The 14,733-nt window shown below is 34.7% G+C and overlaps 2 protein-coding genes across 2 annotated transcripts; one reads left to right on the top strand and one right to left on the bottom strand.

Annotated features, from left to right (window-relative positions):
- The first annotated feature begins 725 nt into the window (after positions 1–725).
- LOC142526607 (zinc finger CCCH domain-containing protein 58-like) lies at positions 726–5,834 on the top strand. Its single transcript, XM_075631107.1, has 8 exons — positions 726–832; positions 939–1,051; positions 1,162–1,307; positions 1,863–1,928; positions 2,959–3,078; positions 3,193–3,522; positions 3,678–3,995; positions 4,846–5,834. The coding sequence occupies exons 2-8, from the start codon at positions 958–960 to the stop codon at positions 5,236–5,238; spliced, it is 1,467 nt and encodes a 488-aa protein (XP_075487222.1). The 5' UTR covers positions 726–832; positions 939–957; the 3' UTR covers positions 5,239–5,834.
- A 569-nt stretch (positions 5,835–6,403) lies between these two features.
- On the bottom strand, positions 6,404–7,623 carry LOC142526108 (uncharacterized). Its single transcript, XM_075630376.1, has one exon. The coding sequence runs from the start codon at positions 7,508–7,510 to the stop codon at positions 6,404–6,406; it is 1,107 nt and encodes a 368-aa protein (XP_075486491.1). The 5' UTR covers positions 7,511–7,623.
- Positions 7,624–14,733: the final 7,110 nt, after the last annotated feature.

The raw sequence follows: 14,733 nt of genomic DNA, 5'->3' as shown, positions 1-14,733 counted from the left end.
ACGAGTCTCTATTTGGGTCATCCATGAAAAAGTATTACTTTTTATACCAAGAGTATTACTTTTTATTGTGAATATCAGTAGGGTTTACATGTCTCACAGATAAAGATTCGCGAGACCGTCTCACAAGAGACCTACTCGTAATTAAGATAAAGACCAATTGAAAATTATAGATGTTATAGTTTTAATTTATTCTCGTATGTGGGTTAAAATTTTTAAAAATAAATATGGATGAGTAGACCTCTTGTGAGAGGGTCTCACGAATCTTTATTTATGAGACGGGTTAACCCTACCGATATTCACAATAAAAAATAATATTTATAGCATAAAAATAATAATTTTTTATAGATGACCCAAATAAGAGATATATCTCACAAAATACAACTAATGAGATCGTCTCATGTAAATTTTTTAAAATATGGATTATTAGATATAAGGGTCAAAATTAAAACAGGGGAGGACGAATCAGTCTTTTCGCACCATTCAGTAAGTGACACCCAGGCCATCATGCGTGAGATTACTGTTAGGTACACATATTTGGCGCGTCATAAAACTGACCAAACAAACAAAGAAAAAAGGAAAAAGAAAAGTATTTTTTAAGAAAACGGAATTTTTTTTAATTTTATTAAAAAAAGAAGACACACAAAAAGTGCACAAAAATCACACACACACACCGCACACGCAGAGTGTGAGATATATAAAAGGCAAGTGAGTACCCAAAATATCACTTCCAAAGCCCCTTCTCTCTCTAAGACTATCGAATTCCATTCGATCAAACCGCCTCTCTCTCACACAATCACACACACTTCTGTCTGATTTGTATCTATACACTCGTGTATATACCCAAGTTCTTGCATTATCTCAGTGAATTCCTTCCTTTCATTGCGAAATATTTGTGTTGTACTTGTGTATTTATACTTTTTTTTGTGTGTATATTTTAGAGGTAGTGTGTGTTTGCGTATGGAGAGGTACAGTGGAATCCAGGCAATGGAAGGGGTACCGGGGGAGTCGGTGGGGGAATGGGTGGCGCCGGGAGGAGAAACTGGGCTTGAAGGCGGGTTACATTTGCATTTCATTTTAATTTCACATGAATTTGAGTTCCATTTTACTAAATGGAGCATTTTTTTGTAATGTTGACGAGTTGAGGTTGATATTTGAATGCAGAACCTATATGGCAATTGAGGCTTGGCGGTGGGCCCCCATCGTACCCTGAGAGGCCTGATGATCCCGATTGTATTTATTACTTGAGGACTGGATTCTGTGGATACGGCAATAGGTGTCGGTTCAATCATCCCCGTGATCGTGGCGTGGTAAAATCCCCAGTTTTTTTTGAGCTGTAGGATTCTGTTTTGACTTTTTGATGCACTGTTTGTGTGATCATTGTGTCTAAGATTGAAATTTATTGATGTTTTATGCCGATTTGTTGATAATTTGAGTAAAAATGTTGTCTTTCCTGTGTTGATTTGATTATAGTTGTAGTCTTGAAATAGATTGGAATGATATCTTCTTTTGGAATGATAAAATTGTTTCAATCATGCATTGATTTTAATGGATGGTGTCCAGTGAAATATTTATGGCAATGAATGTACACAACCGGTCTTCTTGTTTCAGAGGTGTTTATATTGTTTTGATTTTGATGAAACAGAAGTAGATGAGATCGAGAAAAACATTTAAATCATAATGATCACTCTATTCTGGTGCACATTCATTGAGTAAAATAGTGGAATTTCGTGTGGAATTTGTGGTAATTTTTAGTAAAAGTGGAGTATTTCTTGTTTAAGTGAGATTGTGATGGTTTTGACTTATTATAAGATTCTACCAAGGAAATGAATCGATAAAATGTTTTTTTTTTATACTAATTATAGGCAATGGGAACTACGAGGGCTGGCGGAAGTGAACATCCAGAACGCTTTGGGCAACCTGACTGTCAGGTCTACGATTGTTTGCCTTTGGTTTTCAGCTTTGAAATCACCGTGTTTATGAAACTAAGCTGAAATATATTCAGATATGTACTTAACTTAAATTTGGTGCAATATGTAAACTGCTAAATGATATAGAACATACATCTAAGTGCTCTGTATTACATTTTGTACTTGATGTTTTTAATGGTTGCTTGATGTTTTGGGAATTTCAGTTTCTTTTATTGTTCTGCCTAACTATAAATTTGTCTTCTTGTTGGTTCTGGAAAGGTGAGTTTCTACTGGTCAGTCTGGTTGGTTGGGCATTCGTCTTTTTTTGGTTTGATCAAATTAGTAACCACATGGTTGTGTCCATTGTGTCGTTTTTATATTTATGGATGCTGCACGTTGGCACGACATCATATTTTTTTGTTGGAAACATATCAGTTGCTTAGATCGTTATCCTGTTCCTGTCTTTTCTTGGTTGACAGTTTTCTTTATTGATCTGTGGTGCTTCGTCTTCTTGCTATCTATTATCATCCTCTGGTTTTGTTTGATCCTATTTGCAGGTCCATAAGTTACTCTTGTTCTTTACTTATTTTAAATTTAAAAGTTTACTCTTTCCTGTGCTGTAAATTGATTTCGTTGTTGTTATATATGCCAGAATAAACAACAAATACCTGCTACATTTTCTCTCGTATTTCATCAGTTTGTTACCGTCATACATTTATTATGGCCTTACCATGCTGGATCAAACTAGAATCTGTCAATGAAACTTGTCGTGACTAAGGTCCATCGGCTATTATTTAGAGTTGGCCCTTTTTTTTTGATAAAAATGAGGATTTCTTATTACTTTTTTATGGCTGCATGACCTGCCATATTCCTTTGTTATTTATTTCAGATTCGTAATGTAAAAGTTTCCATCCTAAGATTTTTCTGTTTGTTATTTTATTTGTAATTGTTAAAAACAAATAAAGAAGTTGATCGCCTTCGTACGAATTTTATTATAATTATTCTACTCATACTGAAGTTTATACCAACACTATTTGCACCAAATTTGTAGTACTACATGAGGACGGGAATGTGCAAATTTGGTGCATCCTGCAAGTATCACCATCCAAGGCATGGAGTTGGTTCTTCAGGTCCAGTGACACTGAATTTTTATGGATATCCCTTGCGACCGGTTAGGCACCTTGAAATATATTGGCTTTTTCATATTTTAGTTCCGTCTTTTATGATTTCATTTTAGATAATGTTTCACTAACTATCCAGGTGTCACGTTGAGTTTTTGCTGCAGGGAGAAAAGGAATGTTCATATTATGTTAAAACAGGGCATTGCAAGTTTGGTGTTACCTGTAAATATCATCATCCTCAACCAGTTGGTATCCAAGTGCCAGAGCGAACCCCTGGTCCAGGAGCTTTGGCTGGTCCAGCAGCTGTACCGACGCCTGCAGTTTATCCAACGTTGCAGCCTCCTATTCATTCTTCTCAACAATATGGGGTAATTTCAGGCAACTGGCCAGTAGCCAGGCCACCCATACTTCCTGGTTCTTATGTTCCTGGAAGTTATGGTCACGTGCTCCTTCCTCCAGGAGTTGTTCCTGTCCCTGGTTGGACACCTTATCCCGTGAGTGTAGATGGAACTTTTTGCCTCTTCTTTTTTCCTTCTTGAGCACATGTTTACCTATCTTCAGGACCGTTTTAAATGCTTTTATTCCATTCTAACTACGACGGTTTTAAATGCTTATGTTTCATGCTAACTAGTACAAGTGCATTGGACAGGCGCCAATTAGCCCTGCGGGCTTCCCAAGTACCCAATCCTCTGGCGGTACAGGCACAATGTATAGGATCACCCAGTTATCTCCTCAGGCAACCACATACACCAGACCATACCTTCCTGTTACTTCGTCTGCTGGTCCCTCAAGTAGCAGTCAAAAGGAAAATGCATTTCCAGAAAGGCCTGGTCAACCAGAATGCCAGTACTATTTGAGGACAGGGGACTGTAAATTTGGATCTACTTGTAAATATCATCACCCACCTGAGTGGAGTGCACAAAAAACAAGTTTTCTGCTAAGTCCAATGGGTCTACCACTACGCCCAGTAAGCATGTAGCTCTATTTTGAATCTGTTATTGTCAATCTAATTTACCAATAATTATATATGAAGGTGTTCTTAATTTTCTATTGCATACAGCCTTAAATGGGCATCTTCTTTTTGACCTAGTACCTGCTCTAAACGAAGTATAACATGCTATGAGTGCAATTATAACATACTATCAGTGCATCCACAGTTCTAAATTGGCAAATAATTATATAATAATCGTGATTCTTTATGCTTTTTTAGATTGAATTTTGCCTTTTCCAGCGAGAACATTATGGTTTGGACATTATTCAAATTCTCCTTGGTTCCTTATAACTTGACAGATCAGTACTTAAGTATCTTGATATAGAACAGAAACTTTGAGGAATGAAACATTTCTTTATATCCTTTGGTTATTATACCGGATAAAATAACAAAATTTTTGCTGCTAGTAATTTGAAGCTTGTAAGTACCTGTTAATTGTGACCTCTTCCGGTTCTGTGGAATGCATTATTGCTTGATTGAAAGTATTGGCTTACAAAACTGTAACTGTTACTTGTGGGGGAAAAAGTGGGTGTCATTGCATTACAGTGATTACAACTGTAGTGGTGTGGGACAGTTTGATTGGGTGATGCATGAGTTTGTGCCAGAATTAGAAGGGTTGGATTTGTCTTCTAGATATTTTTCTATCAAACGTCAGAGATAGAGTAGGCATATTCTCATAGCTTTTCACAGCTTGGAGTTGTGGGGTACATCTGTCCATCGATTTTCTTCAACTTTGGTTACGATTTTGGACTTGTGATTCCATTCTGTTGTATGGTCGTTACTGAGACTTGTACCTTACCTTTCGTATTACTCTCATCATTTTCAGGGAGCACCACCATGTCTGCATTACGCACAAAATGGAGTCTGCAAATTTGGCCCCTCGTGCAAATTCGATCACTCAATGAGAACCTTGAGTTATAGTCCATCTGCTTCCTCTCTAACTGATATGCCTGTTGCACCTTATCCTGTGGGATCAACAAGTGCAACTCTGGCTCCATCATCTTCGTCATCAGACCTGAGGCCCGAATTACTTTCTGGTTTCAGTCAAGATGCCTTCTCAGCACAGATGTCATCTATGAACAGTTCAAGTGCCTCAGTTGGTTCAATGTTCTCAAAAACCGAGCATGTTCCTCAACCAAGTGTTCGTCAATCTGGAACGAGTTCTATCTCTTCAAGTGGTAGCACAAGTCAGGGAGGTGAGATTCGCACATCAAGATAAACAGAAGGGCCGACTCATCCGATCTTCTCTGTCACAAAGCAGATGTGATTTATTGGTGCAAATCCACTTCAACATCCATCCGTGTTCATAATATGATCACCGGACTACAATTTCCATTAGAAAATAAAGTCATCACACCCCCCAAAAGATCTTGCAAGACCATATTTATCCTTTTCACCTAGTCTCTTCAATAACAAATAAAACAAACATCCTCCTTTAGGCATTTGTCAGCACTGCTCCATTTTTTAATCTTGTCGTGTCTGTTTATGATATCTTTTTCAGAAAGGAAAAGATACATTCCTCACCGCTTCCACGTTGATTTAACCATCTTCGCTATTCTCTCATCCGTTGATCTCTTCGTTAAAAGATCATCCCAAATTATGGGCATGCGTCTGTTTTGGTTCTCTTTTTGGGTCTGGGGCTTTGCAGTGGAAGCGATGCGATTAACTTGGGGAGAATGACAAGGCAAATTTATAATGCCTGTTTATGTAAGATATGTAGTTGTCTGAATTGCTTGAATGCTTCTGACTATATATTTATGACCAATACATGAAACTGTATAGAAAATCTTGAATTTGTCAACTATCGTTCACTTACATCTTAAGTTGTCCATGGGATTATGTTACGTATCATGTTACTGATACAAGTACGTATTATAATACAATACATTGCATTAGAATACCCTTCATGACTTATTGTAGGAACCTTTAAGAAAGCCCTTATTCAATGTTATTTACGTAGATATAAATTTATATTAATAGATACTATCAAGTTCCACATTTCATGGTTAATTAATATGATAACTACAAGTTCCTCAATTTAATAAGTTATGCATTTTAAAATTTTATGTGCATGATATATCGATCCGGGAGACTTGTAAATGTGTTGATGATCATAGATTAATTGTACGATCTTAATTCTACAAATTAGTATAGCATATACCTAAGAAAATGTTGTTATTTAACTGGTTGCAAGGGTAGGATATGTCACATATGATAATATTATAGCACACGCTTGATTGATAAAACCCTACTTCATTTTGACACAATAAAGTGATTAACAAATACAATGGTAATAACATGAGAAGATGAGAAAATTATATCAACTTCAAGAACTTATACATGTAAAATCTCGTTCACTAATTAACCCTCGATGCCTTCAAATCTCAAAAGAGTGGGTAGCCCAAGTCCACAAAAGAAGGAAACATAGACGAGCAACCAATTGACGCATCAGATTCAGTACCAGCACTTGTACTGGTTGGAATGTTCGTCATCGGAAAAACTGGATTATTTTCACAATCAATAACTGGATTATTCATGTGATCAGCTCCCATATTTGACAAAGGGTTATTTATCATGGCTGAAAGCTCACAGTTTGAACCCAACCCCTCCCATGACTGTATTTGATCACAGTCCAAGAATCCATAACCCATGTGATCATCACAGTTTGAAAAGTTTTCAGGGTTTTCAAGATCCCAGTATCCCATCGTTTCAATAGCTCCAATCCTGGATTCATCAGAAATAAGTGCATTGCTGTAGCTTTCATCACACGGGTGATTAATGTTGGACTTGCCGGATGAAAAACTCAAGTTCGGGCTGAATATTATCTTTCCCTCGGAAGAGCTGGCAGGATTCAAGTACTTGTTGGGAACAATGCAATCTAGATATCCAGAATTTGAGTCCGATGTGGAGAGGTTAAAGACAGTGCTGTATTCATCATGATCATTACGTGGTGAAGAAGATTCAGGGGAATGACATGCGTCTGCTTCCGATTGGATTGTATGATTGATCATGCTGCAGGCATCAGGCTGAGTACAGGGGGCGGAATGGTTTGCGTTGGCTTCAGATCGTCTGTTCCGGGATGATGATTGGTGAAAAAGGTTCTGAAGATTATGATCAAAAGGGCTCACATTTAGGGAGTGGAAATAGTTTGTTTGATCGGAGTATATGAAATTTGTTCTTGCTTGAGTGCCTCTCATCGAGAGGGCCGCCCTATCATAAGCCAATGCCGCTTCCTGTGCAGTATCAAAGGTCCCTAACCAGTGTCTTTCCTTGGTAGTGGGGTCCCTTATCTCCGCCGCGAATCGGCCCCAGGGACGCCGCCTGACTCCGAGGTACCGCCCCGGTTCCGCAGGCTTCTTCCGGCCCCGACGCTCATTCGGCTGAGACAGTGCGGCTGTGTTGCGTTGGAGCAATGTGAAGCCCGTGTTAGTGAGAATGGGTTCAAAGAGAGGGAAGGGTATAGTTTCTGGGGAGGGTTTTGGGTGTGACATGATTGTGATTCTTGCAAGAGATGAAAATCAAACAAACTCCACTGTTTTCTTTCTTCTTTGCAGAATGTTGTTCTTGGCGAGTCGAGGAGAAAAGTTGGATGAAATATGGGAAAAGTTTTCAAGTGTTCGAAAAAGGGCTGATTCTTTTAAGTTGGATTGGTGAAAGAGCGTGTGCATGGAGGGGCTTTTAAAGGCAGTAATCAGTAGCAGTGTGTTAGAGGACACTGCAAAATGTCATTCTTTGAAATAATAATAATTTATATCTATCTCGAGTTTTTTATTTTTCTTTATTAGTAGTAGCCCTTGCTCCTCCACTAACTTTGATTTTGGTGGATAATTTATTTTATTTGAAAATATTAATAATAAAAAAATTTAGAATTTTTTTGAAATTTTTTCAATCTTTAATAACCAATGACCTAATTTAAATTGAAGTATAACTAATGAATTAAGTAGGTCCCTTGTGAGACGTTCTCACGAATATTTATCTGTGAGACGGGTCAACCTAGCGATATTGACAATAAAAAGTAATATTCTTAGCATAAAAGTAATACTTTTTTCATGGATGATTCAAATAAACAACACATCTCACAAAATACGACTCGTAAAACCGTCTCACATAAGTTTTTGTCACAATCATATTATACTCACTTCTATATATCGTAAAACATAGTATAGACCTCATATTAAAACCAATTCAAAATTTCACAAAATTATATGCATAAAACATTTCTTAAAAAGACTATTAATATTTATTTACTATATATCCCTATCTCTAATCGCATTTCTTGAGAGACTCGAGCATTTGAAATCTCCCATCATGGATTGCATGCATGCACGTGTTTAATCCGAATTTAATGCAAAATTTAAACAAATAAAATGTTCCAAAGATCGTGTCTTTGTTGATACTTTTCAAAGGGAGTAGTTAGGGAATTGCCATAAGATAATTTTTGAAATATTATTTAAATTAAAATTAATACAGTTTAATTATTAATAAAATAGCTATCTAGCTACTAGCTCTTTTGAGGGTTCAGAAAAAGAGATACTACTTGAGAAAGCTTCAAGTCAAATATATATAGTAATTTGACACTTATATAAAAGCTCCCCATGTTATGCAATAATACATATATAATTCCATTTTTTTTGTTAATTTTTTTAAAAAATATCATAAATGGATTAGGTGAATATTCTTGTCATAATTTGAATTTGAATTAAAGACAGTATGTTTGTTTAAACATGATGATTGTGAACGAATAGCAAGGCGTTATTGTTTGAATAAATTATTAAATTATTTGTGAAATATATAGTATGCCATGTAAAAACAAGCATGTTGTTTATTTAATGTTTGGTGTAGTTTTTAAGATACTGTAAGGATCATGGCTAGTAGGTTGGTCTAGCATGGATCGTAGTCCATGTTCATGCTTTCGTCACTCATAGAATATCTCATTCTTGGAAAGTGATTTTTCTCTCTTCTCCCAACAGTTGAACCCAGGACCTCCAGACTTAAATAACTAGAGCTCAGTTGATACCAATACTTAAGAATCTTGGTTCAAGTGGGGATGCGAAAGAAACCACTTTCCATGGGTGAAATATTTTATTAGCGACGTTGCATGGACATGAGCTACTACTCATGCTGGACCAACCTACGGCGTATGACTAGTAGAGATACATGAGTATGAACTGAATCTCAATTTAGATCAGGTTACGGCCCATTGTCGTTTAAAAAAAAAAGTATCAAACGCTATATAATGAATTACACTGCATAAATTATCTATATCTATCGATTTTTCATCACTCGTATTACATATTCATTTCATTAGATCTTCCGATCAAACAGTATCGTAGAGTACTAAACGATATATTAAAATATTAGGGAGCGACTAGCTTGTGCTGGTGGCTATACAAATCTGAGTAAAACTAAGTAGATGAATGAACTAATCAATAATGATTTTATATATGTGTACATTTTTCAAGAAATCTTGGTAACCAAGTATTGAAAAGCAAAGTAATTTGGGGATTCATTAAGCCCTGTCTAGTCAAAAGGGCCTTGCAAAAGCTTAAAAAATCACATGCAAAGCACAATTAGGGATGACAACTTTTCCCACGGGTTTTGGGCCCCGCGGTGAAAGTCGAAACGAGGATGGGGATCCCCGATTTTTTCGGGTTCGGGTTCAGGTTCGGGGATTTGAAAAAATCTCCGATGTAATTCGGGACGGATATGAGATTACTATCCCCATCCCCGAAATCCCCGAACCCGCCCAGAAAATAATATCAATAATAAAATAATGATATTAATAATAATAATAATAATATAATAATATTATTATTTTTTAAAAATATTAATAATCTTATTATTATTAATACTAATAGTGATATTAATATTAATATTATCTCTAATAATAATAGATAATAATAAGTTTTGGTTTGAGAAAATCTCTGAATTCGTCATCGTCTTGCCATATTAATATTTTTGAAACGGGGATGGGAAGTTGATCCCCGAAGTTTCGGGTTTAGGGATTCCCCGAACCGAAAAAAACGGAGATTGGGACGAGTATGTAGGTGGGGATGGAATTCAGGGATGGGGATGACAAACCCGCCCCGGCCCATTGCCATCCCTAAGCACAATACAATTAAAATTACAATTTATTCTGTTAAATTTCAATATTTAACCAATGAGGCCAAGTATAATTAGCATATTTTTTTAAAAAAAAACATTAGATAAATATTATGAATTTTCCAATTATATTTTCTAGTGACAATTCACACACCATTTTTTTCTATCTATATAATTATAAAATCGAGGTAATAAGCAGCTCTAAAGATGGAGCTTTTAACTTTATACCCTTTTTTATAATTGCGCTTTTCACGTGCCTAATGGCATTGGGAACAACATAAGATCATATATTAATAATAAAATACCTCACATTAATGATTTGGAACTGTTTAATAACACACACACACACATATATATAATATGATTTCCTATGTTTTTAGTGTGACATATATACAAGATATAGGAGCCTTGACTCTTCCACTAAACATTTCCTACAATTTAATAAATAAAAAAGACACCAAGATATCAATTTCCTCTTCCGACTATGAATTTTAATTTCGAATTAATTGTCGGTGTATATTAAATGCATTTTAAATATTTAATTTAAATCGTATAATAATTCAAATGTCGCGTTTCAATTGTTTTACCCAACAAGAAAAATCGTTACATCTCGAGAGAACAACATAGGTTTTATAGGCTTAATATATTAAAACTTTATTGATTAATATATAAACTACTCTCGCCAAGCTAAATTCGGATTCTTAAAATAATCAGTTAAAAAACTATTTAAAGATAACTTTGTGTATATGACTTTGAATGAAATCCTGCAAATCTGACAAGAAAACTGGTTTGGTCAGATTGGAATTTTGCACAATCTCCAAAAAAATGCAATCTTTTTTCCTTATGAAAATATATCTTTAAGGCTATCCTTAATTCAGGGAAAAAAGAGAACGAGGATATGAGAGCGAGGACCAAAAGAACTGGACTTTGACTTCATGTCTTTGACCGATTACACAACTTTTGAATTGATTAAAAAACTTTAACATATAATAAACACTGAGTAAGTATCGAAACAAATATAAAAACTAGAAGTATACTTATGCTCTAAATTTAAAACCATTTCAGATCTCATAACTGAATATTTCTTTTACTTTGTGTTTTAGGTAATAGATTTGAAATATATTGATTTCGATTATAATTTTAATGTTAAAAATGAAATAATAGATAAAATCTGAAATCCATATATTACTTATTTACACATTAGTTGCACAGAACAGAATGAATTTTAAATATCTATATTATTGAGTGAACTTGAAATACATCATAATTAATATGAAAATCTATTTAAACCTGCAAGTGGTGAATTTGGAATTTATGATTTCGCCTCTGTAAATTTACAAAAATATATTTGAATTCATAGATCTAAATACAACTTTCATTAAAAAAAATGTTAATGAGCGTGGATATATATATTTCGATTATATAAATCTAGCATATCTTATTAAAGACATATATATATATATATATATATATATATATATATATATAGGGAATTAGCCAGAAAGTATTTTGAACCTGGGCTGAGATGCATACCATAATCATATCATTGTTGCCCTAAAAAATGAAAAGCAAGCCATTCATCAACGAAATGTATTGCCAAGGATGAATCTCAAGCATTTTTCACTGCGCAGTATGAATCTTAACATTTTACAATACTAAAATTTCAATGCACCGTGGCTTGTACATTTGAATCTTAAATATAAGAAAAATTTAAAACAGATGGATCCATGTGAAACCATGAAAGAAAAATAAAAGAAAAAAAATATCTCAACCAATGCTAAAAAGACAGATCTCTTTCACGCATAATTAGTAAATCTTACTACTTGAAACACTTAGCACCAAATTAACGCATAAGATTCTCATAAAAGCTATTCTAAATGAATCAGTTCATACTACAACCAAATAATTTTCAGAAAATCCATTCAAACTACGACCAAACAATTTTCTTTTGCACGCACCGCTAAGTAAACCAATTCATACTAAATGAATAATAATGCCTAGGAAATATTTACACAAATAAAAGTTCAATTACCTCAGTTTTTGCGGAAGACGAACCGCCAAGATCTCCCATGTGAATCTCACTCCCCTCCGTATTCATTTGTTGGAGATGAAGATTTTTTGTGCAGAGAGAAGCCCTTGTAAGACGGCTATGAAATAGGCTGAAAGAAATGGGCTAAAGTGGGCTCAAAAAATTTACTAAGAAGGCTAAAATTTAATACAAAAAAACCCAATACATATTACTATTTTGGGCCAAAATTTTAACCTGGGCTGGAGCCCACCCCAGCCTTTGGGGTGGCTCCGTCCCTGTATATATACTCATATTTTGAGTATCCAAAACTCTTATTTAGTCACACCACATATGATGTAGTCGTATGAACATGGTCGTGTCTTTCGAATAGATGTTCCGCTAACGAAATCTTCAAATAAATAATTAATATACAAGTATCAACATATAACTAGCAATTATAAGTGAATAACTCGTTCTTAAAAAAAATAATATTTGGATTTATTCATTAAATCATATCTATATTTTTCTGCTTATAGGGTACTTGAAACTAGAAGTTGCATATGACTAATAAAGAAGCACAAACTGCAAACACGGGCAAAAAAAAAGAGTAGTGCCTCCAGATTCTGCTTGGACTGCCACATAATCCAACGTAGTGAAACGTGTAAGTTTTCATACGCAGTGGGTGGGCCCCTACGCGGTGACGTGTCGACCTGCGAGGAGCACCTTGGCCGCCACGTCAGTAAAGCTGCAAGTGTCAGGATTGTACTGTGTGCATTTGGGCGGGGGACTGGTTGCCACGTACGGTAAACACGTGAATCGAGGAGCATATAATACTATGATTACTACGAGGATTAATTTGTGTATTTTGGATTACGGTGTCTGTAAAAATCAGAATAGTGAGCAGTAGAAGCGAATCTCTGAGAGTGGGGTCAAAGATTACGAGGACTGTCAAGTTCTGGAAGTGGGGATATAGAAGTACTTTCAACTTTGTCCCTAATTTTATTCTTTTAATATAAAAATATTGACAATTGTTTTTTATACATGAAGCATCATGTTAAGTAATTAATGATGATTTTCGAGACTGGTTATGTTTAAATTTCAATTTTAATATTCTATTAGAGCTTAGATTCTATTTTTTCTGTTGGGCTGATCATTCCGTGTAAACTTCATATTTCAAATGTCCATTCTGTTGGAATTATTTTGTGGGCTCACATAATTTACTTAATTTTTTTTGCATGGATAAACTATCTAATAAATAACTCAATAAAACGATCTAATTAATTATGAGTTTTCAAGGTATTAAATAAATTGATATGGTCCTCCTTATGTGTAGCAACTCAGCCCAATTAGGTCTTCTATGATGAGTCGAAGACAGCTAATGCTATATAAGGATATGGTCCCCAAGTTATAAAAAATAACACAGAATATATACGGCACATATATTCTAGATTTCTCTCCTTTTGCCATCTAAGGCAAGAATAAGGTGATCGATTCTCTGTTATCTTAGAAGATTCATAACTCCGACGCTATATCAGTCAATGGATTTTGGTACTTTTTTCTGTTATTTATATTTTCTGATAATTTGTCATGAATTTCTGGCGTGTTGTAATATATGAATTTAATCACATGATTTATAGATTTATTTTATTAAATCTCCAACAAGTTGTATCAGAGACACGTTCATGTTGAATTATGAGAATTTTGTTTATTGATTGATCGAAACAGAAAATTATGTTTTATTCTCATATCCGAGGCGATTTTCTTGTCTATAAATTTTTTGGATTCTGATCTGATTTTTTTAGGTTTTCTGAAGTTGAATTTGAATAAATTCATGCTATTTGATTTATTATTTTTGAATTTTAAATACAAAATCCACATTTATTTTCGAAATTAAAAAAAAAAGAAAATAAAAAATTCTTATTTTGGATTCTGGGATAAACCGCCGGATTCAGGGCAAATTGTATTTAAATTTATGCGAAAAATGATCAGCCCAAAGGAAGGTCTTTATGTGGTACTAAATATGTGATAATTTTGAATTTATCCATGCATTCAATTGTCGGTCCAAGGAAATTCATATTATTAGTCGGATTTATTATCAATATTTAATAACCATGATATTTGAGTGTACCACTTACAGATTGTTATTTTCGTTCAAAGATTAAATATCAATGTTGTGCTAGATATTTTTTTAATGGTTCCACAATCTGCTTGCATATATTTTTGAGATTTATTTAATTTAAATATATGCATGGACTATAATTTGTTGTGAGTTTTTATTCTATTTTGTTATAGCATCTTCTACATCTGCGAATCTGAAAAACATTCTAGTACTTAATGGCTCAAACTTCAAGAAATGGAAAGAGCATATTATGATAGTGCTCGACTGCATGGATTTGGACTATGCGCTAAGGGAAGATCGCCCCCCACCTTTGGCCAGTTCTGGAACTGCTGATCGAAAGGGTTTCTTTGAAAAAGTGGGAGTGATCAAATCGCATGAGTCTGATGATTATGAAACATTCCATTTCAGATACTATAAGGGGTGCAATTCCTGAAGAAAATGATGCCAAAAAGTTCTTTACTCAAATAGGAAATTGTTTCGCTGCA

Source organism: Primulina tabacum, chromosome 15 (genome assembly GCF_025594145.1).
Source record: "Primulina tabacum isolate GXHZ01 chromosome 15, ASM2559414v2, whole genome shotgun sequence".
NCBI classification, from domain to species: Eukaryota; Viridiplantae; Streptophyta; class Magnoliopsida; order Lamiales; family Gesneriaceae; genus Primulina; species Primulina tabacum.
This window is presented reverse-complemented; position numbering and strand designations above follow the sequence as displayed.